This window comes from Megalobrama amblycephala, linkage group LG4, assembly GCF_018812025.1.
Source record: "Megalobrama amblycephala isolate DHTTF-2021 linkage group LG4, ASM1881202v1, whole genome shotgun sequence".
Taxonomy (NCBI): Eukaryota; Metazoa; Chordata; class Actinopteri; order Cypriniformes; family Xenocyprididae; genus Megalobrama; species Megalobrama amblycephala.
In genome coordinates, this window is record NC_063047.1 from 38,643,588 (window position 1) to 38,670,779 (window position 27,192).

General features: G+C 37.7%; 1 protein-coding gene across 4 annotated transcripts in view; it reads right to left on the bottom strand.

Moving 5' to 3' along the window:
- fam172a (family with sequence similarity 172 member A) overlaps nucleotides 1-27,192 on the bottom strand; it is a 209,896-nt gene that overhangs the window by 161,415 nt on the left and 21,289 nt on the right. For all 4 annotated transcript variants that reach the window (XM_048189169.1, XM_048189172.1, XM_048189171.1 and 1 more), the window contains exons 5-6: nucleotides 21,806-21,871; nucleotides 20,459-20,650 (exon numbers count right to left, since the gene is read on the bottom strand). In XM_048189169.1, the coding sequence (XP_048045126.1) occupies nucleotides 20,459-20,650; nucleotides 21,806-21,871 (258 nt within the window). The remainder of the gene's footprint in view (nucleotides 1-20,458; nucleotides 20,651-21,805; nucleotides 21,872-27,192) is intronic.

The window sequence follows — 27,192 nt, forward strand, 5'->3', positions numbered from 1 at the left end:
CACTCTGATTGGTTTATTGCACGGTACGCCCAAAAGACACCCATGACTCATTAAGAGACTAGGTACAACCCTTTTGGACCATGCGCCTGGCTCGCCGACTATTTTTTCCATCGTTAAACTAGCCTAAGTGCACCTGTGCCATGCGCTTCAGACCATGCACTTAGATCGTTAAAACAGGGCCCTTACATTAGGAGTGGGCGATATACCGGTAGGTACGATTAACCGGTGGAGATTTTGGACTATCGTCTCTATTGCGGTTACGCTCACATGACTTTGCTCTGCTGCATGAACGCTTATCGTTTACATGCGTTTACAAAGTGCAATATGCAGAGAAAGATAACTCATTTATAACAAGTTAACTATATGTGAACGTGTCTGAGAGACTGTTTCTGAGCGCTGTCTGAGCAACGCCCACACATGAAGTCACTTCTTATAGAGCGTGTGAGTAGTGAACTGATATCTTTCTGCCACATAATTGGGCTTCAACAGTTGAATACACACTCACGTGTGTCTTAATTGAACGTAAACAGTTGAGAAAGGAAAAGCATGTGTAATAGTATAAAGGAGCCATGCATTCGCTCTTAAAGTGGTAGCAGCCTAAAGGTGCATTCACACTACCAGCGACACGCAGTGACAAAGCGACACAATCCCATTAATTTCAATGGAGAGCTGGTGACTGTTGGCGACCGGATGGGATGTGTCCAGTGACGTGACAAAGTTGAGATCTGTTCAACTTTATGCAAATGAAGCGCAATTTTCGGGAGCGGTCACCAATAGGAGTGTGGAGCGCGCATGATCCATCGCTCTTCAGTGCCGAGGCAAGATGGAGAAGCTCATTTTAGCATTAAGCAACTGTCCTATAATTTATGATATGTCTCCGCGTACATACGGTCATACTCGCTGTGCTGACTCCGAGCCTGAATGGTTTCATAAACCCAGATAGACTGGCATTTGCTCTTTTGCTGCAAACAAAGATCACTCACTGTTTCTCGTTCATCTTTAATATTAGGCATTTTATGTACTTATTCCATTTATATTTAGACTTTTCCTTAATAAATGTTTGATTGTATCAGCAAGAATACTATATATATATATAGTGAAGCTTAATTGACCCTTCGCAAAGACCCGCCCTTAGCTTTGTCCGACAAGCTGTGGCGCTGTCACACCACACACAGTGAAAAATACATTGTGGAGCAAAGAGGATACTGACCACACGTTGACAGACAAAACAAAGCAGGTTACTTATGATATTAAAGGATTAGTCCACTTTTAAATACACTTTTCCTGATAAATTTACTCACCCCCATGTCATCCAAGATGTTCATGTCTTTCTTTTGTCAGTCGAAAAGAAAAGAAGGTTTTTGAGGAAAACATTCCAGGATTATTCTCCTTACAGTGGGTTTCAATGGCTACCAACAGGTTGAAGGTCAAAATTACAGTTTCAGTGCAGCTTCAAGGGCTTTAAACGATACCAGATGAGTAATAAAGGCTCTTATCTAGCGAATCGATCGGTCATTTTCGAAAAAAATACAACGGTTTATGCTTTATAAACAAAATATCGCCTATTCTACTTTCGTTCCGTAAGTAGAATAGGATAAATAAATAAAGATTTAAGATAAATAGATCCTGGAATATTTTCCTCAAAAACCTTCATTTCTTTTCGACTGACGAAAGAAAGACATGAACATCTTGGATGACATGGGGGTGAGTAAATTTATCAGGAAAAGTGTATTTAAAAGTGGACTAATCCTTTGAACAAAGTCCCAGCTTTCAAACTGTAGTTTTTGTAAGAAATTCAAACAATAAAAACTGTTTTGTGGCTCTTTACTGTGTCGTGACAGATTGCTGTAGCGCCTCAGCTCAAGAGGCTAGTAAACCGATCATCTCTTCCTACTAGTTCATTTATAGCATCAAATAAACATTAATGAACATGAGAAGGAATGTTGTTTCAAATGCGGAAAGACGTAAATACACACCATTTTTCAAGTTTAAGTCCACCGAGGTTAATCTTCTAACTCCTGACTGCTTTGTTAGACAAAATGGCGGATTCTGCTATGATTGGTTAGATCGCTTGTCAATCAAACTCCCTGCGAAGGGTCAATTGTCTTAAGATGACATGTTTACACACTTTTACAGAAATAGGTAAATTGTCCACAATTATTCACCATTAGACCTACAAAAGCCTTAAGTCATCAACATCCTCCAATAGACAACATGCACACAAATAATCAATATTAAGCACATATATAACAGCCCCCCCCCCCCAAAAAAAGACGCAGAAAAAAAAAAAAAAAAAAATAGGCTCTATAAAGCTCTCTAAATACAGCAACTAACATCTTTCAAGCATTTTAAGACACATCTCATAACTTCTCTAGCACACACCTTTGCAAACTTCTCACCAACTCTTTGCAAGTCACACATAAAAACACACACCCACGACCACCATCACCACTAACTCCTGTTCATACACACACAAACTTTTGAGCAAACACTCATGAGCTCTCACACATACACACACAAACAGGCGAAGGGGGAGCTTGAGGCAGTGAGGCACCTGGCAGTGGGAGGTGATTGAAAAGGCACTAGAAAGGTGTCAGTGCATCACTATAATTAGCCCTGTTGATCCTGCAGAAATCCAGGCCCAGGGTGCTGTTGCTGACACACACACACACACACACACACACACACACACACAGACATCGCACACACATATTCCCTGGGCGGAGTGAGAATTTGTGTGTGTATGTGTGTGTATATACAGTTGACAGGAGGTGGCTTTGGGCCTCGCACTGGTGGAAATGTGTCTAAACAGACACACACACACTTGAACGGAGCACTTTTACTCCCCTGGGGGTCCGCTTATCAGCCGCAGAGTCTCTTACGTGTATGTGTACTGACACTTAGCCTCATGTTAGTCTAAATCTAGTTCCAGAGCTATACTGCACAGTGAAAGACGTCTCTCAAAGAGAATTTTCTCATAAACAATTAAATAATTTCTGATAATCTAATGTGCATGTGTTTAGGTATTGGGTGGGTTTGTATTGCATGTACTAGATCTATTTCTATTAGGAATTTGACAAACAAAATAAAGTTTTAAGGAACCCCTGTTTATTTAGCTTGGTTTAGGTTCATGTCCACAAAACACTGATCTGAAGCATTTCATTGCAATATAGATGCTAAGGTCCAGTTCATCACTTGAGTAAATTACAGATATTTAACAGATAAATAGCCTAATCAACCATAACTACGGTGAGCGAGACAGCTCAACATGTTGCAACTGAGAAAGTATCAGCAAATAAAAAAAAAAAAAAACATCTTCATCAGTTTGACAACACGTGCTGCAAATACTAACATCGCAACCAAATACAGAATCATGCTGCAAATAGCATAGACCACAACAGAAATGTTTCAAAGGAAAACCAACAAGTGATGAACCTGGCTGAGACATGCTTATTGTTCAATGTCTACTCTCAGTGATGTTGTTGAAAGGTGAGTTTTGTTTGTTTGTTTATATTAACATCCTGATTGTATGTGCATTGTGAGTATTTGCAGCGCGTTTCTGTATTTGGTTGCATTGTGAGTATTTTCGGCACGTGTTGTCAAACTGATGTTGTTGGTGTTTTTTCTATTTGTATGCGTTTTCTTCAGTTGCAGTGCATTGAGCTCTCTCGGCCACTGTAAATAACCTTGATATGCACAAAACTATTATAGTTCTAATAATGACAATAATAAAAGGTCAAATGACACAAGATGGAAAGTAATACCTGTACAATAAGATTTCAGCTTAAAAAAGTTTATTATGTAAATACGCTTAAAGGTGCCCTAGAATTAAAAATTGAATTTATCTTGCCATAGTTAAATAACAAGAGTTCAGTACATGGAAATGACATACAGTGAGTCTCAAACACTGTTGTTTCCTCCTTCTTATATAAATCTAATTTGTTTAAAAGACCTCCGAAGAACAGGCGAATCTCAACATAACACTGACTGTGACGCAACAGTCGGGGTATACGCCCCCCAATATTTGCATATGCCAGCCTATGTTCAAGGCATTAGACAAGGGCAGGCAGTCTGGATCTGTGCACAGCTGAATCATCAGACTAGGTAAGCAAGCAAGAACAATAGCGAAAAATGGCAGATGGAGCAATAATAACTCACATGATCCATGATAACATGATATTTTTAGTGATATTTGTAAATTGCCTTTCTAAATGTTTCGTTAGCATGTTGCTAATGTACTGTTAAATGTGGTTAAAGTTACCATTGTTTATTACTGTATTCACGGAGACAAGACTGTCGTTATTTTAATTTTTTAAACACTTGCAGTCGGTATAATTCATAAACACAACTTCATTCTTTATAAATCTCTCCAACAGTGTGTAATGTTAGCTTTAGCCACAGAGCATACTATCAAACTCATTCAGAATCAAATGTAAACTTCCAAATAAATACCATACTTACGCGATTAGACATGCTGCATGACGAACACTTTGTAAAGATCCATTTCGAGGGTTATATTAGCTGTGTGAACTTTGTTTATGCTGGTTAAGGCAAGCGCAAGCTCCGGGGGTGGGGAGCACGAGATTTAAAGGGGCCGCACAGCCTGAATCGGCGCATATTTAATGATGCCCCAAAATAGGCAATTAAAAAAATGAATAAAAAAAAAATAAAATCTATGGGGTATTTTGAGCTGAAACTTCATAGACGCATTCAGGGGACACCTTAGACTTATATTACATATTTTAAAAAGACGTTCTACGGCACCTTTAAAATTGAAAAATCAAAGTATTATTTACAGTTATTTTTTACAGTGTATTTAAAACCAAAAAGTCAGTGGATCGTTTCTGTTGGACTGTTTGGTGTAAAATAAAGCAATAAGCCCTGCGAAGCTGTGGTTACAGAGAATTTATAACACCTAAGGGCCGTTTTTAGGCGCAAGGTGGAGCGCCTAAAACCCCTTAGCTGTTATAAATTCACTGTAAACCACAGCTTCGCAGGGCTTATTGCTTTTATAAAACAGTTATCACAATACAAATATTAAAGCCAAAAAGTATGTATCAATGCAACTTTCATGAAGTAAAATCATTAAAAGCCTTCCTTCCGCTGGAAAAAAATAGTCCCTGACCATGAACAGCCACAGAAGATACATTTATTATGCCATTAGATGGTGGCAAAGATTGTCTTTATGAGCGAGTCACTCAGTCACAAAGACTTTTATATTGAAACCTGTTGTGAACACGGAACAAGACGCAATGACAAATGCTTTGACTAGCGCTGTCAGTGTCAGCAGAGCATGGACAAACCCATTAAATGTTAAAAGGACAAGATCGCAGCAGACATTCAAACAGAATTTTTTATTATGAACATAGGACTGACCTGAAGGAAAATGTTAAATATGAATGCAGGTAATACACTTGGTCACTCGATATCTCTCTCACAATACTCTTCATAATGCAGTGCTTCAATGAACAAAATCAATGTGAACAAACATACTGTTTACTTTGCTAAGAGTGGTTGCTAAGACAGACGCAACAACATACACACTCAGTGGCGCAGCGATACTTATGTTATGTAATGCGGTCGGCTGTATGGTTTCGGTAATTTTACAACGGCTTCGAACGCAGCTCAACCAGAATCAAGGGCCGGAACTATCCGCTTTATAATTAAAGTTTTATGCTATCATCCTAATTAAGATCCTATTTTTGTACCAAATAAATACTGCTTTGATTACAAAACAGTTATCTTTATATATTTATAATATTAAATCTTTATATATTAAAAGTATTTAACACCATACTCATAATTTCAATGTACTTAGTTACATTTTGTTAATAGCTTGTAGTGAAGCCGAATACTTTTTCGAAAGAGTAGCTTAGCAGTAGATTAGCTACTTTAAATTTGTAGTTCGTAGTTTACAAAAACACGAGGTACAGTTTAAAAGTAGCTGCCCCAACACTGATTTACAGTAAATAACACTTAGGGCCTATTTACACCTGGTCACTTCATGAATTTTCTCTGATTTGGATAGCTATCCGATCGTGATAAGACCAGGTGTAAATGCCCTCCGAAATGCTTTTGAGACGGATTTAAATCTGATCACTCAAACCACTTCAGTAGGTGGTCTGGGATGCATTCCAGACAAAACAGGACAAGCGTAAATGCATCTGGTTGTTGAAACCACATATGTAAATTTTACTCCTACCAAAATGTTAAAAAAGAAATAAAACACGTGAGAGAGTGTTATAGGCTATATGACGTTATAGACAGATGTGACAGCACTGTAACACACAGCGCTGCAGATGAGTAGCTGAGTATCTCTTCAGCAAGCCAACACACAAATTGCCGCAAATGAAACTGAAAGTAAGTCGTACAGTAGCTGCTTAACACACAATCGTCTTCATTAAAAGTATTGAGAATAAATGATCTTACCAGTGCTGATGCCACTTTTTCTCCTACTGCGGTCTTTGATCTTAAAATTAGCCGTTGATAACTAAAATGCAGCTCACATCTGTTGCTTTCATTGACTTGAACTCCATTAAATTTGCATACATCACGGGAATTTTAGATCGGATTTATATTCGCTTTGGGGAGACACATTATGTGGCCAAGTGTAAATGGAACCGTTTTAACAAATCAAATAGCTATCCAATCAGTAAAAATGCAGTAAAAACTGACCAGGTGTAAACAGGCCATTACACAAAAGCTAAATCAATGCCCAAAAAATCACCCTAAAAAAGCTTTAAACTACAGATTAAGTAAGTGGCCATCAATTCACATGGTACTTCCTGCCCATCCAATATTCACTGTTGACCTTGTGTTGGCATGAGATTGAAGAGAAAGTATGAGCAGCTGCTTGAGGAAGTGACACATTGAGACCAGCCATGTGTCTGTCCACAGTAATCTCAACTCTTTAACCCTAGGGAGTGCCAGGAAGACACCGCTAAGAGAACTGTCCAGAAGTGCCAGTGACTGTCAAGTGAACGTGACTCGCCCTGTGCGAGTGGGACTTCCCCAAGTCAGATTTCCAACGGTGACACCTCAAAGCTCTGGGATTCCTCCAAAAGTCAATTAGACACTTTCAGACAGGTTTAATACCCTTTTCTTTGACTGTCCATAGCCAGGCGAAAAAAGCCCTTCAAACACACACACACTTCCACCAAGGGACTGATCCTGGCAATGACAGAGTTTGGCTTCTTTATGCTTATGGAGAGGTTGTCAGTGACTCTCAAGGACACTTGGAGTGTGTGTGTGTGTGTGCGCATGTCTCGGAGGGGAAGCAGGTACGCCTGTCGGAGCGTCTGGCTGCTCCCGGTGCACAGGGGCTTGGTGACATCGCCCGAATGCTGATGTCTCCCCCACGCTTTCACCCGACGACGCCACTGACTTTCAGCCAAGAGAGCGAGTGACAGGTCTGCACACACACATGGGCGCTCTCTCACACACACACACACAATGATTTGTTTCAGAAGCTTGCTTTTTCCCAGGTCTCAGGAGCTCATTCACAGGTGGTGGTAATAGAGCTGAATATTTCCTGACAAAAGCCTCTCCTTCTCTAAGCGGCTGTCTGACAGGTGTGTGTTAGCAGAAAAGAAGGTCAGTGGTGCCACTAGATTTAACCTTTGGATATATAATTATTCCACCTATTTAGCCCAATTTGATGGGGCTATATACACAATACCAAAGGCTAGATAAATAACATTTAAAGATATTTTTTCTCTGTCTGAATATTTTTACCCCTGCTTAATTTGTTCAGTCAGTTATAAGCAATAGGTTGACTGAAAAGTCAAAACAATGACACTTGCAAAATATTGCTTTGTTCATTTGAGGAGGCTGAGCAGACTGACATGTTAATTTATGTCCCAGCCAATGGCTTGAGTTTGGGGGCGGGGCCATCAAACCATCAAAGAGAGTAAAGTCTATCATAAACCACAGTGTTTTGACTCGCTTAGACTTCAGGAAAGTCAACTTGTGAATGGATTACCTAAAGATAAAGTCAACAAGGAGACCCATGGGGGGGGGGGAATCTAAAATTACCCAAATCTGTTTGATATTTCTCTTCATTTTCTCCATAGAAATGAATGGGTAACTAAAGAAACCAGAATTTAAAGGGTTAGTTCACCCAAAAACAAAACTTCTGTCATTAATCACTCACCCTCATGTCATTCCACTCCCGTTAGACCTTTGTTCATCTTCAGAACACAATTTTTTTTTTTTTTTTTTTTGATAAAATCTGATGGCTCAGTGAGGCCTCCATTGCCAGCAAGATAATTAACACTTTCAGATGCCCAGAAAGCTACTAAAAGCATATTTAAAACAGTTCATGTGACTACAGTGGTTCAACCTTAATGTTATGAAGTAACGAGAATACTTTTTGTGCACCAAAAAAAAAAATATATATAACTTTATTCAACAATATCTAGTGATGGGCGATTTCAAAACACTGCTTCATGAAGCTTCGAAGCTTTACAAATCTTTTATTTCGAATCAGTAGTTCGGAGTGTATCACACTGCCAAAGTCACATGATTTCAGTAAATGAGGCTTTATTATAAATCATAAATGTTTCAAAATTTCAATGGTTCACCACTGGGGGGCGTGACTTTGGCAGTTTGATACACGCTTCGAACCACTGATTCGAAACAAAAGATTTGTAAAGGTTTGAAGCTTCATGAAGCAGTGTGAAATCTAGATATCTCACTAGATATCGTTGAATAAAGTCGCTATTTTGTTTTTTGGTGTACAAAAAGTATTTTCGTCACTTCACAACATTAAGGTTGAACCACTGTAGTCACATGAACTGTTTTAAATATGTCTTTAGTAGCTTTTTTGACATTGAAAGTGTTAATTATCTTGCTGGCAATGGAAGCCTCACTGAGCCATCGGATTTTATCAAAAATATCTTAATTTGTGTTCCGAAGATGAACGAAGGTCTTACGAGCGTGGAACGGCATGAGGGTGATTAATTAATAACAGAATTTTCATTTTTGGGTGAACTAACCCTTTAATGACACTCCTTTCATGTCGTTCCAAACCCGAGACTTTCTTTCATCTTCGGAACGCAAATGAAGATATTTTTGATGAAATCTGAGAGCTTTCAGTCCTTCCATAGACAAATAGAATTTGATGCTTCAAAAAGTTTGTAAAGAGATCGTAAAACTAAGTGGTTTACTCCATTTAATTTAGGCTTTTACTCACATATAAACATTGATCAGCGATCATAAGCAGAAGCTCAACCAAACCTGAATGACGCGCAAGAACGGAAGCTCAAACGCGCTGCGTAACTCGCAAGAACGATCCTCATTGGTTATGCAGCACGTTTGAGTTTCCAGAAGAGGTTTGTTCTTGTGCGTCATTCAGGTTCGGTTGAGCTTCTTATGGCTTACGGGTTTGGAATGACATGAGGACGAGTAATTGATAACAGAATTTTCATTTTTGGGTGAACTAACTCTTTAATTTTCAACCATTGTAAACCACACCTGAGTATATGATTTGTGATCTACTGTACCTAGAATTGTCATTAAAATGATTTTTCTAACATCACTTCTAACAAAACAAATTACGAAAGCGATTACCATTAACCATATCTGCAGTTAGTAATGCAAACAAGATCGTTGTTTATATCTCTATGCAAAAAGACTTCAAATCATTCATACTGCAGATTTGGATCAGAGCAGCTGCTGAAATGCCGATATCTTCTGAACCAGTCGATCTTCTAAAGAGCTGTGTTCATAAAAGAGTGGCAGCTATTCAAAACATTTGGAACGGGGCCACATGGTCCATCTTCATTATCATGCACTAGCCTTAGTGAAGTGAAGGTCTCTGGACATCTGAATGTTAGCCAAAGGTCCTTGAGAACAGCCATCCCTCTCCCATATTTATTTTCATCTTCCAGTAATGTGAGGTGAAAAAAAAAAAAAACATACATACATACATTTGTTTTCCTCTTTCATTGAACCACAGAATATGGCCAAGACCCAGTTAACCCCTATTTGCGCCAACGGTTCCTCCCCATCGATCAAGCACTCGCAAAATGAGCCAATTTGCCCGGAGAGCAACTCTGGCATGTTTCTTTTTTTTGCAGCTAGGCTGAACTTTGACCTCCTGAGCAGTCCTCCACGGATAGCCACATGGCTTCATTTCTATTTCCCCCATAAACTCAATTTCCTGACAAAACTTTGGCAAGTCGGTTACCCTGACCTCGACAAAGCGCAGTGGAGAGAGGACGGCATGGAAAATTTTACAGATCCAGGACAACAGAAGAGCCCTTAAGACTGCCAAGAACACAAAGAGAAATTCTAATCAATATGTTCGTTCTGGTCGAATTCCTGCTCGAGTATGTTGTTAAAGATTGATATACTGGACAATAAAAGGGACTCTATTAATAGTACTGAGTTATATTTTATATCGCTATCTTTTTCTCGTCCCTTCTGTCACACTCACACAAACACTTCATTCAACCTCAGAGAGTCGTCCCTGGGAGAGAGTGAGCGAAGACCTACCTCATATACTGCCACAGGCGTTGTATGAGAGAATCTAAACAAGGCCATCCCATTGGGACATTCACACACTGCCCGCAGCGCAGAACGACCTACTACACACACCTCGCCGGCTGACTCTGCCACCATATCATTAGTTCATTTTGCAGCAGAATCCAATTATCAACACTTTGCTAATAAGTGAACGATCTCCAATAATGTTTCATAATGGATTCCTGCTTTGGTCCATTTAATGTCTTTTTGTTTTACAAAAACTAAGTAAAACATAAATAAATAATACAATGGTATCAGATAGTAGTATTATGGTACTTTGGAATATGGGTCAATGACATGATGCTCTTTTGGTCTGGATCTCTAATTCAATAGACATAAAATACTGTAACTTAAATACACTTCTATGAGTAGTATGAATTTCGGAATTAAATTCAATAAAAATGTCACAGTGATACAACTGTCTTAATATTACAACAAAGCAAAAAGGTAACGAAAAAACTGCTTCATTGCTGATCAAAACATTTTGAAATAGTCATGTGGTGGGATCTACAAAATTCATGTGGTTCAACCAACATGGAATAAGAAAAACAAAAACAGGAAATACAACAGAGAGGACCCCTGAAGACTTGTGGCTGTGTGTCAAGGTCAATAAGCTCTCAAAAATGTGAACTTTTAATAATAAAACATTTTTTTTGTTGTGGTGGTGAATTTTTTTTTATTAAAAGTTGTATTATTAAAAGTATATAAGTATATGGGTCATTGACAAATAAGGTTTTTAAAAGTGTAAAAAAACAAAACAAAAAAACAACAGAGATATACTTAATTTTCAAGTTTTATTAAATGTTAACAATGATACTGTGTTTTTTTATGTATTTATTTATTATTTCTTTTTATAATCAATTAGCACTGCTTTTGTCATTTTTTACAAGCTGGACAAAATGTGTCACCAAAAAAGTCATTCGGTTTAACCAAAATTTCAGTTTTACCGAATGACACTTTTGGTTATACCGAATGACGATATTTTCAAACAATGCTTACAGGCTGATATCTAGCTAGCTACTTAGTTAACGCTAGCTAGCTAAAGGACAATAAAGGATTTTATATTTAGCACAAGTTTTTTTGTTTTTGTTTTTGTTTTGTTTGTTTTTTTTAAATATTACAACATTTTCAATGTTTTATAGCGGTTGTACCGAATGACCTGATATTTTGGGATATGCATATGAGCAAGTGAAAACATGAATTTTTCAAATAGTTAAGAGAGAGTTAGTTACTTTGCTTCATGACCATGTGGTCCTTTGCAGGTGTCTGAATGATGTCACATCCTGTCACATGATATTGACAGCATGACAAAATGGTCCCTTTATATTGATTACTCCAGATGACATCAATTAAATTAATTTTTCCGGACATTCTTTCTCATAAAGCAATGACTTCGAGACATAATTTTAATACTATTTTGCATGTTGCAATTTTAATAGCATTTTATTAGTTGGTATATGATCATGCCAGAATATATTTATATACAGTGTATATACACACATTTATTACATTTTAAGATATTTCAATCACAAATAGAATGGCTGTATTGTCCTTTGGACGGTTAAACCAAATGACCTTTTGACACTTCTTAATCTTTAAAATACCTTGCTATGTAGCAAAATATAATTAAACCTTTTGGATTCAATAAAATAGATCTAGTTGTACTGTATTATATACTTTGGATGTCATATCTTTGTTTTTTTATTATTATTAAGGCCTTTAGACAAAAATAATAATATATAAGAAGAAGAAGAAGAAGAAGAAGAAGAAGAAGAAGAAGAAGAAGAAGAAGAAGAAGAAGAGTTATATTAAAATACAAATAATTTAAATATTATATTAAATATAAATAATGTGCATTCAAAAGTATTTACTCTAATAGTATTTACTCCAGAACCTTGTGGTCCCTGTAAAAATGTAATACTTACATAGCACTTTACTAGTACCCCCACCCCCTTTCTATGACATTATCCCACCACACAAGTGATGGCCCATAAATCTTTGAGCAATGATGCAAGCAGCTTGTCTGATGGTCTAGACAGCATCAGAACAATATCTGGTGGGATATGATGAGCAAGTGACATTTGAATATGGTTATGTATGTGTGTGTAATGAAAAACATCTTGCTCTTAGCTAAGATGTGTCTGTGTGAAAATAAGATGACAGATACCTATACGGATGAGCATCTGATACCTATTCTGACTGTCAGATGAAGGTACGGAGGTAGGGAGAGTCAGACAAAATTAGGCGGCAATCAATAAATGCAGAGACCGCTCTCAATGCCCACGCCTGCATAGAGGAACGCCGACTCATAAACCCAGCCTCGTCTGCAACACACCTCACCATCAGGACAATTAAATGCCAAATAAATCTTTTAACATCTAACGACACGGTAAATCGCTCGTCGGAGAGCGAGAGAGTGGTGGAAATCGTAAAATGGGAAGCAGGAGAAACTACAGCCAGTTCGCTGATGAGACTCAGCACGGTAAAGACTGGGGAATAGGGCCACAAAAATAATGTTTTCTCCTCTTTCTGATCAATTTTTAATTTAGCCCAGCCTGCCTGCACTCTTCCCAGGCCGGGGTGTGGTAATTATTGCATTTTATTGACAGCGGTGAATCCCGCAGGGGGCTATTTAAAAGAGTTTTAACCCTAGAGCAAGTCGCTCCCTCACATGGCCCTTTGAAGGTGTCAAGTTCATTGATTTTAACTGCAGGAAATGCTGCACCTTCCAGCAAGATGGAGAACACGTTACCCCCATGCTGGGCCGCGCTTACCCTCGGTGTCCCGACGCACGGCTCTATATCTAGTTAACGTCACTGTGGGGCACCCGTTTCCCCCCGTATACAGGAAGCGCAGCGTCTCTGATGCTAAAGGCCAGCCCTTAGCAAGCGAGTTATGGATCGACTGATAATCATAAATGGAGAAGAAGAAAAAAAGAACTCAGGTCCCCAGTCAGTAAGGAGAGAAGATGAAAAAAGGAAGCAGGAAACTTAAGGGATTTAAGGCAGAGAGGACAGAGATGGCATACAGTATCACACCGCATCTGCAAATGACAGAGGGAGAGAGGGAGAGATAGTGAGCCGATTTTGAAAAAGACATCAATCTGGTGAAAAAAAGAGCAACATGACAGAAATTAAACAAGATTCCTGTGTTTGAGTTTGCCCGCTTCCCGGCCCCCTTTCAGCCTCCCATTGAAATTCTGGGCAGATACAAACCCCTAGGCTTTTGACACACTTTTGAAAACACCACACCCCCTCTTTCTTTCTAGCAAGTCTCCAGAGTCGCTTCTAACTGACTAACAAGAACAGGGAGGGGGGGTGATGGGGGGGATAGGGATCTTATTTTTTATTAAAGACTTTATTCTTAATGAAATGCAGTTGCCCTTTTTTATTCCTTTTTCTGACGTTTTCTTTTTTTTAAGCAGGGAACCGACTGTCAGCAGCGAGGGGAGGTTTGGGATATGAGAGAGAAAGCTATATGGGGGTCGATTTGGGTCAGGGAGGAAGGGGGTAGAGTTTACAGAGGGGGTGCAGGTCAAAGCAACAGCAAGAAAAAACAAACACACAGGCCAGAGATTGGAGCAGAGAAAACATGGATGGGGAAAGAACAGGTGAAAGGAAAATACATGGGAAAATAATAGAATAATAGACTAGAGGATGAGTGGGGCAATGTTCAGAATAGCATACCACACATACTACATTCATAATTTTTTGCAGTATGCATACTGTACAAAGTTTGTACATTTTCTCTATGCATGGATGACCTACTACATTTGACAAAATGAGCATAAGGAATACTGCATCCCATAATGTGATGTACTCGGTCTTTCAAGTCCCCCAAACAGAACCTGATAACAGCTCTCTGGAAGTTTGGGGCCCAGTAAGTTTTATTTATTGATTGATTGATTGATTGATTGATTGAATACTTGTAATTAGCAAGGATGCATTAGATTAATCAGAAGTGACAGTAAAGACATAATCTTACAAAATGTTGCTATTTCAAATACATGTTGTTCTTTTGCACTCTCTATTAAATCAAAGAACCCTGAAAAAAAGGATCACAGTTTCCACAAAAACATAATAATAATGATAATCATAATAAATGTTTCTTGAGCAGCAAATCATCATATTAGAATGATTTCTGAAGGATCATGTGACACCGAAGACTGAAGCAATAGCTGCTGAAAATTCAGCTTTGTCATCATAGGAATAAATTACATTTTATAATATATTAAAACAAAAACAATTGTATTAATATTTCACAATATTTCTGTTTTTACTGTATTTTTGATCAAATAAATGTAGCCTTGGTGAGAATAAAAGACTAACCCGCTTCAAAACACAACGAAATGAAAAACAACAAAACAAAACAACAAAACAAAACGAAACAAAAAACGTATCAACACCAAACTTTTGAATGATAGTGTTTGTAGGTGGACAAATTTCATCACCTAGCAAACCTATTTATTCCCATGTAATAAAATAATTTCACCTTGAATATGCACTTAAATTTTAATTTATTTACTTATTTCAATTTATTTACTTATTTATAAACTTAGGAAAAATAATAATGATAGTAATTACAGTCAGCTGGTCATCATCGCAGAATAAACCTAGACAGGATGCTTCACACAAGCTTAAATATTGCGCATTGTTTAACATAATATAAAAAAGTTTTAAAAGATTAAATACAAAAGAAAATGCAGTATGCAAGCATTCCTTTCTGAACAAAGTCAGAAAAAAGAGAAGGGGTAGGGGGGAAAAAATCCTGCAACTGTATATTACATATAAGTAAAATAAGATTGGATGGGATAACAGGGATGAGGAAAACTGAATAAAGCATGGAACGAGTGAGTGAACATACTAGGAGGGAAGGAGGGAGAGAGAGGTGTTGGAAGAGTTGCAGTATATTTATTGCCTCTGTCAAGAGCTCGTTTTCACTCATGCTTCCTGAAAGCCACTAGAGGGAAAAAGATCTCAAGCTTCCTGCATCAGAGAGACAGAGAGAGAAAAATTCTCTCACCTTTCCAGTCACGTCCTCACGTTAGCCTCGGCTACATTTTGGCTGGGTCAATGTCAGAGTAACTGCAGGCTTAAACAAGATGCTCTGAGTGAGCAATCAATCCGGCTCTGTCAGAGAGAGGCTGGCCGAGACGAGATGAGAGCAGAAGGGGGTTGGTCGTAAGAGGTTAAATCAGCCATTTGAAAATACTGCCGCACAAAATACATATATACCAGGGACATGTAATCATACTTGCATAAAAACTGAGCCAGTTAAGGCCAACAGGCTTCGTAATCCTAATAACCTGTTTTAGGGGTCACATCTCACCCGAACCTTCACGGTACTCAAAATCGGACCTGCAAAACAAGTGAATTCCAAATCTCGCAGTCTCTCGTTCCTCCAGCTTTTTCTTGCTCTATTCTGCTGCAAACTCTCCTGCTTTTGACAGGTCACAAGGTAATGATTCTGCTACCATGATGCAACAGGCAGAGCTGTCGGCTGTCAGGAGTTAAACTCATGAAGGAATAAGCTGTCATTAAGCAAGCTTGCTTTCTTTCTCAAACACACACACACACGCACACAAGTTTTTACGCATTCACTCTCTCGGCAGCCCAGCTGTCAGACTCCGGCCCTGTTTCCCAGCGCTGCCACTGCGGCCTTCTGTGGACGCCCATAGTCTGTCACACGCTCGTAGATGTGGGAATAATGCGCAGTCTTTTATACATACTAGCACATAGTCAGTGGTGTGTGACCAGCTAAACTACTACACACATGCAGCAGCTGGATCAGCAGTTACTGCGTTTATAAGACGTCTTGAAATGTTAAATTAATAGTTATGTAAATTTAGTCTTTTTTCCCCAAATAATAATAAATGATATAACATCATATATAACATTCCAGGATTTTTCTCCATATAGTGGACTTCAGTGGGGTACACTGGGTGGAAGGTCCAAATTGCAGTTTCATTGCAGCTTCAAAAGGATTCTACAGCCGAGGAATACACACACACACACATATATATATATATATATATATATATATATATATATATATATATATACACATACATACATATATACATATACACACACATATACATATATATATATATATATATATATATAGGGCCTCCAACTTCAAAATTGTCCGATATCTTTGTTTTATCTTTTTTTTGTAAAGGGCGTTTGGCTTAATCTTTGCACGTTCGCTTTGTATACACTGGATCTGTACTTTCACCTATGTCACGCATGACCTTTGTAACGTGATTACGTCATGAGTGGCGGATCACAGAGAAGTGCAAGATGAGTATTTGTGGTTAAAAAGTATATAAATGTACTTTTTTTTTTTTTTTTTCCTTTTTTTTTTGAAAATGGCCTATCGTTTCACTAGATTAGACCCTTATTCCTTTTCTGGGATCGTGCAGAGCCCTTTGAAGCTGCATTGAAACTGCAATTTGGACTTTCAACACGGTGAACCCCAGTGAAGTCCACTATATGGAGAAAAATCCTGGAATGTTTTCCTCAAAAACCTAAATTTCTTTTTGACTGAAGAGGGAAAAGCATAAACATCTTGGATGACATGGGGGTGAGTAAATTATCAGGAAATTTTCATTCAGAAGTGAACTAATTCTTTAATGCATCCTTACTGAATAATATCATCTTAAAGTCCCCCTGTAGTCAATAATTACACGAAACCATGAATATGCAAATTAGCCCCGTCTCGACTCGGACGCCGTCAGACTCCCTGATCCACTCGGTCAACTTTACTGTAGTAAACGCTGAAGTCGTCTAGAAGTCGATGTATCAGAATAGTAATGCCTTTTATGTATCGCTCTCTACAACATCTGACACATAATGGTAGTTAATATGATTAGCCTTTTGCTTGACTATGTTATCAAACAGCTAATAATGTGTTGCTAATGTTCCTTGGAAACGCTTTGAACAACTTATAACGTCAGTGGAGAATGGCATATAGTTCATCATAACATCGTAATATACATCATGTACATAATTCACCCTAAATGTACCCGATGTTTCATATCAACAGAAAAATATACCGGGGTATACTCCCTGCTTCGCAGCATAGTTAATGATATGCTAAAAGGTTGGTTACAAAGTAGATTGTGACATAAGAAGTTTCAAACCACGTCTATTTTTCACTGCAGTTTTAAGGAGAAAATACTCAGCAATGGTGTTGACTTACACATTTGTACATGGTTTGTCTTAAGGCATATTAAAAACACCACATAGATATATATATACAGCATTAAAAAAAATAATTTTCACCACAGGGGGTCTTTGAAAAGAAATCTCACTAACCTCAAACTTTTGAACGGCAGTATATATTACATATTTTTAAATAATATTTAAATAAGAGAACAATAGAAAAGTTCCAACTTGTCCTTGAACTAAACTCTGAAGAGAGTGCTTGATTACAGTAGCCTTGTCCTCAGCTGAATGTCAGTGCTGTTTTCTTTCTCTTTTTATTTGATTTCCAAAATGGTTAATTATTTCTGGTCTGTCTTCAAAAACCACTGCAGAACTCATTTGACCCAGCTGAGTCATCTTCCTTTAAGAACTGCAGTGTTTTCTCTGAAAATGTACTAATGAAGGCAATGGTCTACTACAGCCCATATCAAATTTACAGTAAGAGCAACTTGCTTTATTTCTATACCATAGTCTTTAATAAAGCTTCACAGGACAGATCAGGGAGCAATGAAAACGGTTTGTGAGCACGTTACCAATTCCCATCAGAATAACACATCTCAAAGGCTAAAACAACAGACTGATCTCGGATCAGAGCGTATTCGGCACATGGCCTCAGGTGGCCTTGTTTATCACAGAGGAAATCACAAACACGAGCCGTCACATGAAGAATCAGACAGCACATCCGCACCCCTTCAGCAATACAAATATTGCAAAGTGACAGCCACATTCCCTCAGTCATACTGATATACACGCAACAAACTCTGGAATCTCTCTTCCTGTAAATGCTATTATGATGATGTCACAGCAAAGCAGGGGTCATTATTTAGCATGATAAATGGTCGGCACAGCACAGCGTGCATTCTTTCCGTCTAACCCGTCGCAGTACGCCCCCAGAACGCACCTCTTCACAAATGCAATAAGCCACCTTACTGTCTCCCGCACACACAAACTCACCGTCCCTGTCCGTCTTTTCCCGGCGCTGTGCGAAAAGTGACTTTGCCTGCAGACATCAGTGTGGGAGTGAGTGAGAGTGTGTGTGTGTGTGTGTGTGTATGTATGTATGTGTGTTTTATGACATTTAGATGGAAGAGCGAGGGAGATCTCCCTTAAGTCAATTTGAACGCACGGGCCGATGAAATTACACAGGTAGCGGCGGGCGGCGTGACAAACGACTAGCCGCGATGGACGGAAATAACTCCACTCGGGGATACGTCCTCCGACAGAGAAAAGAAATGAAAATCTAAATTACAGTTTACAGTACACACGTAACAGCAAAACAGCTCCTTTTGCTGGGTAAATAAATATCTATGGATTGGATAGAGTAAAGAGGGATACAGAGGAGAAAATAGAGATAGATACAGCAGTCGCTCAGACTGCACGCATGTGATATCACTGTCACTGATATTAAACAATCTATTGGTTCAGTCAGGCAAGTAGTTCACATATTTACTCACCCTGCCAATATCATCACAGGTCAAACCACAATATAAACAATAAAATAATAATAATAATTATTAATATTAATTAATATAGATTTAACTCATTATAGTTTAAATCTGCAATAAAATTAGCAAAATACAAATACACACTCCAAGTTAAAAAAAAGTTTGGAATAATTAAGAATAATTAAGAAGTCTCATGTCTTATGCTCACTAATGCTGTATTTATTTGACCAAGAATATAGTAAAAGCAGTAATATTGTGAAATATTATTACAATTTAAAATAACTATTTTCTTTTTTTAATATATTTTAAAATGTAATTTATTCCTGTGATGGCAAAGCTGAATATTCAGCAGCCATTACTCTAGTCTTCAGTGTCACATGATCCCTCAGTAATCATTCTAATATGCTGATTTGCTGTTATTGTCAATGTTTAAAATAGTTTTTGCTGCTTCATATTTTATGTGAACTGTTATAATTTATTTAATTTAAATGAATGTTTTTAACAAACAAATAAATGCAGAATTAGTGTGCATAATGCCCTGGGTATACTACTTTTTTTTTTTTTTTTTTTACACGTACGCTAGTGTATGTGCACAGTCGAATGCACAGCCTTGCAAAGTATACATCATTTGACTCGTATGCATACATAGGCATTCGACGCACGTGCAGTTCTGAGCAATCTCCGCCACGAGTTATAACCCATGTATTCTTTCATGCTAGAGTTGTACAAATGAGCGTACTGTCTAACCTTTTTGCACAATCTCTCATCTATGAAGGCCTCCATCATCACTGTAGCTTGCATGTGTTCCAGTCCGTTCTGTTTATGCAGTTTTTCTTTGACTACCTTGTGAATCAACGCCCCCAGGGCACGGTTGCCACCTTGAGGATAAACTAATTACTGCAAAAAATAAATAAATAAATAAATAAATGCACATGTGCGACCTGTGCGTACAAGTATATGTACTTGCTTACCGCACGGTTTCAAAAATGCTGTCGAAATTCGCGCGCACTGTACTGTAAGTGAAGTATGCTTTGGGCTTTAGAGACTTCTTTCTTAAATTATTTGAATGGTATAGTGAAAGCATTTGGATGGTAGTGTATATATCTAAATTCATAATTCATAAGCATACATAATTAATAAACACACTTGTGGGAATAAAGTGTATTAAATTCGCCCAACACTATTTTAGCACAAAAACAAAAAATTACATTGTATACATCATGTTTACAGTTCAAAAAAAAAGAAGAAAAAAAAAAATGAAGACAGAATAAATCCCACCTCTTTGGCACGGTTAATGAAGGGTATCTGCGTCCCACTGTTGAGGTCTTCATTAATGATGAGGCGTCGAGCCCATTGGCCTGCCCTTACCACTCCACTGCCCTGGATGAGAACCATGATCTTCTCTGGGTTAGTGAGGGCATCCTCGCTCACGTAAATAAAGCTTTTCGGTTCACCCTCAGTCGCATCAACCTGAAGGAATATAAATATTATAATCAGTGCCAAACGGTCGCCAGTTATGGCAGGGTACAAGATTACAGCCAATGAAATTTGCAATTTGGAAATTCTGAAATGTCTCTGCTATATTATTGAACATACTTAGAGCACTTCAAAACTAGAGTTCACAATGCTGGAGTAAATAAAGAGGTCTATTGCTTGTCCATAAGTAAAACAAGAAAGCAAGTATCCATCATCATTCAGTCAAACTTGCCAAACTCTGAACCTCGATTCGATTATAAAAGGTGTTTTTGTGTTGTCTGCCCCCTGATGTGTGTCAACAACTATATTTACTCTTATTAAAGTGGGGCAGGACACTCAGAAACAGCGCAGTGAGTCAGAGCCTGAAATCATTTCTAATGAACGGCGCTCAATGCTGAGCTACACTGCCAGCTGCTGAGAAGTCAACACTGTCTGACTGCGTCTGATGAATTCATTACACTGCAACAAATCCGTCTTGACTTTTACATGCGTATACTTCCTGTGTGGTGATCAGTTATGTGGCAAACTCTGAGATGAGCATAAAATCATATGATCGAAAATAACACAATGCATTTTGTGTGTAGTCCTCTTTAAAATGGACTTTAACAAATGGATTAAGCACTAAATGCAGTTGGTCGCAGGTAGCTGTGCCCATGAAACTCCCGAAAGACAATACAGACTCCAAGAACATCATTTGGTAAATACTCTCCACAAATAAAACAGCTCATAAAAGTCTGTGCCAGCATTGTTCAGGTGATTTATGGAGAGTAATTTACAGTGCTTTTAAAAGGATATAAATTCTATGTCTACCAAGTGCAAACACCCGCTATCAAAAATGATGTGTAGTTTAATGATACGCCTCTTAAAAAGCGCACTAGAAATCATAACATTATTGCTCATATGAATGCAGTGACCACACCTTAGGAATCTCCTTGAGCGTACGCAATTTTACCATCAGAACAAATGCAATTTTCTCCTGGAGAGTTGAGAAGTGTTGAAGAATATCATTCTAAAACTTAGTTTTCACACAATTTAGACCATTGTAATCTTATGCGATGGTAAGCACAACTGCATCAGTTTCACGATAACTCTGTTTAGATTCAAATTGTGCATCTAAAGTTTTTGAGGAGGAAAAAAGACATTACTTACAGGAAGGATTTCCTTCTTCAGGTTGCAGTCTTTCTCCAAGAGTTCATAAACATACTTTGTAATGATCTACAGGAGACAAGAGACATTTTTATAAGACTTTCAAACTAATTAAAAAAAATAAAAAATGTTTCAGTTAGTTTGGAACAAGACTGACTAAAATATAACTTTGAAAAAAAAATATAAAAAATGCAGATAGTTATTAAAGAATATTACATAGACCCTTTTTACAATGTTACATGGACCCTTTTCCGGTGTTCTCAGATGCGGCAGTGGTCATAGTTGGGTAAACTTCTAAAGTGGTAAACGGAAACTGTAACAAATTTAGTTTTTGCGTTCCCATCTGCTACGATAGCAAAAGAAAACATTCACTATATCATTTCTATATCTTTCCAAAAGATTAGTTCATTTCTTGATAATTTACTTACCCCCATGTCATCCAAGATGCTAATCTCTTTCTTTCTTCAGTTGAAAAGAAATTAAGGTTTTTGAGGAAATCATTCCAGGATTGTTCTCCATTTAGTGGACTTCAACAGGGTACAATGGGTTGAAGGTCCAAATTGCAGTTTCATTGCAGCATCAAAGGGCTCTAATTGATCCCAGCCGAGGAATAAGGGTTTTGTCTAGAAACGATCAGTCATTTTCTAAAAAAAAATATAAAAAATATATACTTTTTAACCACAAATGCACATCTAGCACTGCTCTGCGTCACGCATCGCGTAATCACGTTGGAAAAGTCACACATGATGTAGGCGGAAGTACCGCAGTAGGGCGAAAAACTCATTTTCTCCTCCACCTTCAAAATAGCCAAACATCATTTTTTACCTTTTTATATTTATATATAGAGAGAGAGCTAATGATGAGCAAGATGAGCATTTGTGGTTAAAAAGTATATCATTTTTATTTTTTTTAGAAAATGACCAATCGTTTCTAGACGAAACCCTTATCCTCGGCTGGGATCATGTAGAGCTCTTTGAAGCTGCAATGAAACTGCAATTTGGACCTTCAACCCGTTGTATCCCAGTGAAGTCCATTATATGGAGAAAAATCCTGGAATGTTTTCCTCAAAAACCTTAATTTCTTTTCGACTGAAGAAAGAAAGACATAAACATCTTGGATGACATGGGGGTGAGTAAATTATCAGGAAATTTGAATTCTGAAGTGAACTAATCCTTTAAATTGTTTTCTGTAATTTAATGTCAAGGTAATATAACACAAAGTGCAGTGTTATAAATTTAAATAAAAAATAGAAACAAAACATTTCAAGATTTAAAAACTGTCGAAACATCCCCAAAGTCCCCAAAAAGGTCCTTTGTGTGGTTTGATTTATTTATTCGGTATAATCATACAATTGCACATTGTAAAACACTAATACAACTCAAACTGAACCTATACAGGCCTAAAAAAACACAGTAGGTGCATCCCAATTCGCGTACTTGTGCACTATTCTATGACGTTTTTAAGTACAAATAGTGCAGTAGTGCGTTCACACTGAAAATTCCCCAAAAAAAAGTGCACTTTAAATACCCGGATGGTGCACTAAATTAACGGAAAAAACGAAGTGTGGAATGTTGGACACTTCGTGCACTCAGCTGTCGCAGCTTTAATTACGTAGCGGAGGGGAAGGGAGGATCGGACTCCGTTGTTAAATGACAAAATAACCTCATACAATTCACGCACTACATGGATGAGTGCATAGTGCACAAGTACATAGTGTATAAGTGCATAGTTTATAGTGCGTCATTTGGGACGCAACTAGTATTTTTATTTATGACGATCAGAATCAATCACACTTTTTTGCATATATGCAAAGTACATGCAGTTGCACTCTCAACAGCCTCAGTGAATGAGATAATTGGAACTGTCTGGATTTCACTTGTTCTGCACAGAGAGCAGAGTGTACGGGTGCTGTCAGCCTAAAGCGGGGCAAATCTAGAGTACAAACAGCGTGTTGATGTAAGGTATGTTTATCCCTGCAGCTAAATTGCTAAAGAACGTGTACACAGTGCAATTTCAACCCCGGGCCAAAAGTTTCATGGTTCAGCGACATCAACAACTTTGAGCGTTTCTTTCTTGTTTTGCTTTTGCTCACGATCTGCAACAGCTGAAACTACAGTGTTTTAAGAGGTGGATAGCAAATGCGCTAATTAAGATTAAATGTTTTATGGTGGTTGTGATTTGGCAACGGTCAGCAGAACAGCCCTGGTGTGACGGGGCTTATTTTCCAGGGCATGCTGATCCTGTTATGTCAACTTTGAGAGGACTTTATGGCCCACCCGGGTGGAGGGACTAACAGATGCCCCACTGGAATGAGGCGTGAAGGTTGTGGAGACGTATCCGTGTCTGACGGCTGAGACTGTCAGCTGTGCTGGTGTCACTGGATGTGTGAGGTCTTGATCTACAGTCAAATTGAGCTGCTGGGTGAAGTCAATGGGATGCGCATGGCCTAAAAAAAAAAATCACTGACAGGTCTGTTCTGATAGAGCTGCAGGTAGCAGCTAAACAAACAATGGCAAATACAAATAATAAAGTGTGACTAGCCATATAACTGTGCATAGTAATAATAGTCTTTTAAAGGAGAAAACAATTCGCATGTCTTTTGTTGTTGACGTCAAAGTTTGTGCTCCAACCTAGAGACTAGTCAAATTAGGCAGATGCCAACATGGACATGATGCACATGATACAAATTAGGCAAGGAAAAAGAAAATACAACTCAGAATAGATTAAATATAAGATCATTTACAACTAACAGACTGATGGATAGTTTAATCATGCTGTTTAACTGGGTGATATTTGGCCATTTTGAGATTATCGCATTGCCATTTTTGCTTGCCATGTCAAAATATACTTTAAGTCAGTCAACCAACCAACCAACCAACCAACCAACCAATCAATCAATCAATCAATCAATCAATCATCAAATCAATCAATCATTTTTTCTTGAAAAAAAAAAATCTGTAATGTAATTAATCGAATTATATAAATCGTATATATAAAATGCAATTTAACAGTAAAAGAAACTGACTGCAGATTCTTTCTAAAATATATTATAAATCTATTTCTTTGTTTCTGCTTTGAATTGCTGGCTGCCAACAGCATGACACTGAATACAAGGACATTTACAAACAAAACAATCAAACTATAAAGACACGCCAAATTTGTCAAAAGAAAGCATCAACATCTAAACACTTCACAACTAATCATCAAATTATAGTTTTGTTCACTTTTGCACAACACATTTATAGTAGTTTGTCGACAACAGCAAACAAAACAAGAAAAACCATTTGAGAACCGCTGGTTTAGACTAGATCAAATTTAATACATTAATGGGATACTAAAAACCCAATCAAACTATGATCTGTGACTGCATAGACAACAAAACAAATGTGAATATGAATTCATACCCACGATCATGACATAGAGGACAAAAAAAGCTAAACCTTTAGATAGAGTAATAATGTAATCGTAATGGTTCCATACTCATTTAAAGCCATAAGGCATAGCCTAAGCTATTGCTTATTTGATTACAAACACCAAAAGTACATTAGGCTCAAATGAGCTAATGCAAAGGGATATTAGTGCTCGTCAGCGGTCAGCGGGCCTAAATGAGATGACGGATAACTCTACAGATCGTGGTGGAGGCGGCGACACCAGTGATGGTAGGAAGACACAGGCAGCTCAACAGTACCTAATTCACTAAATGTCAAGCTCTCTGATGAAGACTAAAATGGTTGTGAAGTGCAATATGCTTGTGTTTAATGACATCAATAAGCCTTGCAGGAAATTTCATTTATACTACATTATTGCTTCATTGCCTCAGGTGCTTCTCTTTTGATATATGAGAGAAGAGAATGAGGGTCTCGAAAAGGTGCGTGGGTTCTTTTTGAGATGGTCTACGGCCGTTCAGTCTCACAGATGATTGAGCGTATGTGTCCAACAAGTTGGTGAGGGGTCTTGTAGATAAGACGTGTACGTGCGTGCAACATGTTCCCTCATCATGGACTGTCCATGCTAACATCACAGGGTGGAAAAACAATATACCCAAATTATAGCCTATCTTCCATACAGAGGTAGCAGAAAGTGTATATTTTGGTTTTCGAGTGTGTGGCTCATTCGAGTTAAGCATCACATTCAGCTTCATAAGCAGTTGTGATTTTGCTAATATTTTACAGAGATATCAGGGTGATTCATTTGTAGTTACAATAAGTCTCAACGTTACCTTTAATATGTAAATGCCTTTAGCAACGCATTACAGACAACAATTTGTATATATTAGAACAACAAAAATATATAATATAATTATAATATAATATAATATTCAAAAGTGTTGGGTCAGTAAGATTTTTTAATTTTTTGAAAAAAAAAAGAAGGCTGCATTTATTTGATCAAAACAGTAATAATAGTATCACTATGAAATAGTTACAATTTAAAATAACTTTTCTATTTTGATATATTTTAAAATGTAGTTTAATGATGGCAGAGCTGAATTTTCAGCATCATTACTCCAGTCTTCAATGTCACATGATCCTTCAGAAACCATTCTAATATGCTGATTTAGTGCTCAAGAAACACAGGTTTCTTTGATCGCAAAGGTTTCGGTGACTTTATACATGTCCATTTAGATTGTAGGGGAAATAAAATCCTTTCAATGTATAACACAGAAACAGACATTACTTAAAGCATATAAATGGAATATATACAGATTGCATTTGATTCAAAATGAAAAACTAGAGGAAAAAACCAAATGGTCATATAAATCAAAATAACTGGTCTGTGGGAACCAAAAAAATCAGGGCTAACAGTGGCTTCACGGAATCTTTAGGAAATTAATTTTTAGTTGCAGGAAATACAAAATCTCTTTGTCTGGGGATAAAATTAAAGATTAGCTGAGGTCAAGCACTTGTTAATCACTGTAGGAGAAAGATTATAAAGACAAGTCCATCTGAATGGTGGAAAACATCCAGTAGTCTCTTCACGCTCATTCTCTAAACAACTGTGTGAATGGAAAGAACTTGAAAAAGCAGTCTTTTACTAATATACACTAATATCTTTTTACAAACACATCATTTCTTATAAAAAAGCAGACAAGGAAATGTGACTCTTTTGGAGCTCACGCAGAGTTTGCACAGTTCACATTATTGAGAGTTTGAGAAATGCCCCAAACAATCCCTGAGAAGCTCTGGGCTATTTTTCTGCCTTCACAAAACAACTTGGAATAGTTCATACATTATTTGTGCAGTATTCAGACAAGATTATTTTCACAGGTTTAACTTCTTGCCCCCAGACTCACAGAACACCCCGTGAGCAGAATTCATACAAAGCGCATGTTTGGTGGTGGGAACATTGGGGTTATATACAGTAGTTCATTCCTTCATACATCCTTCACAGGT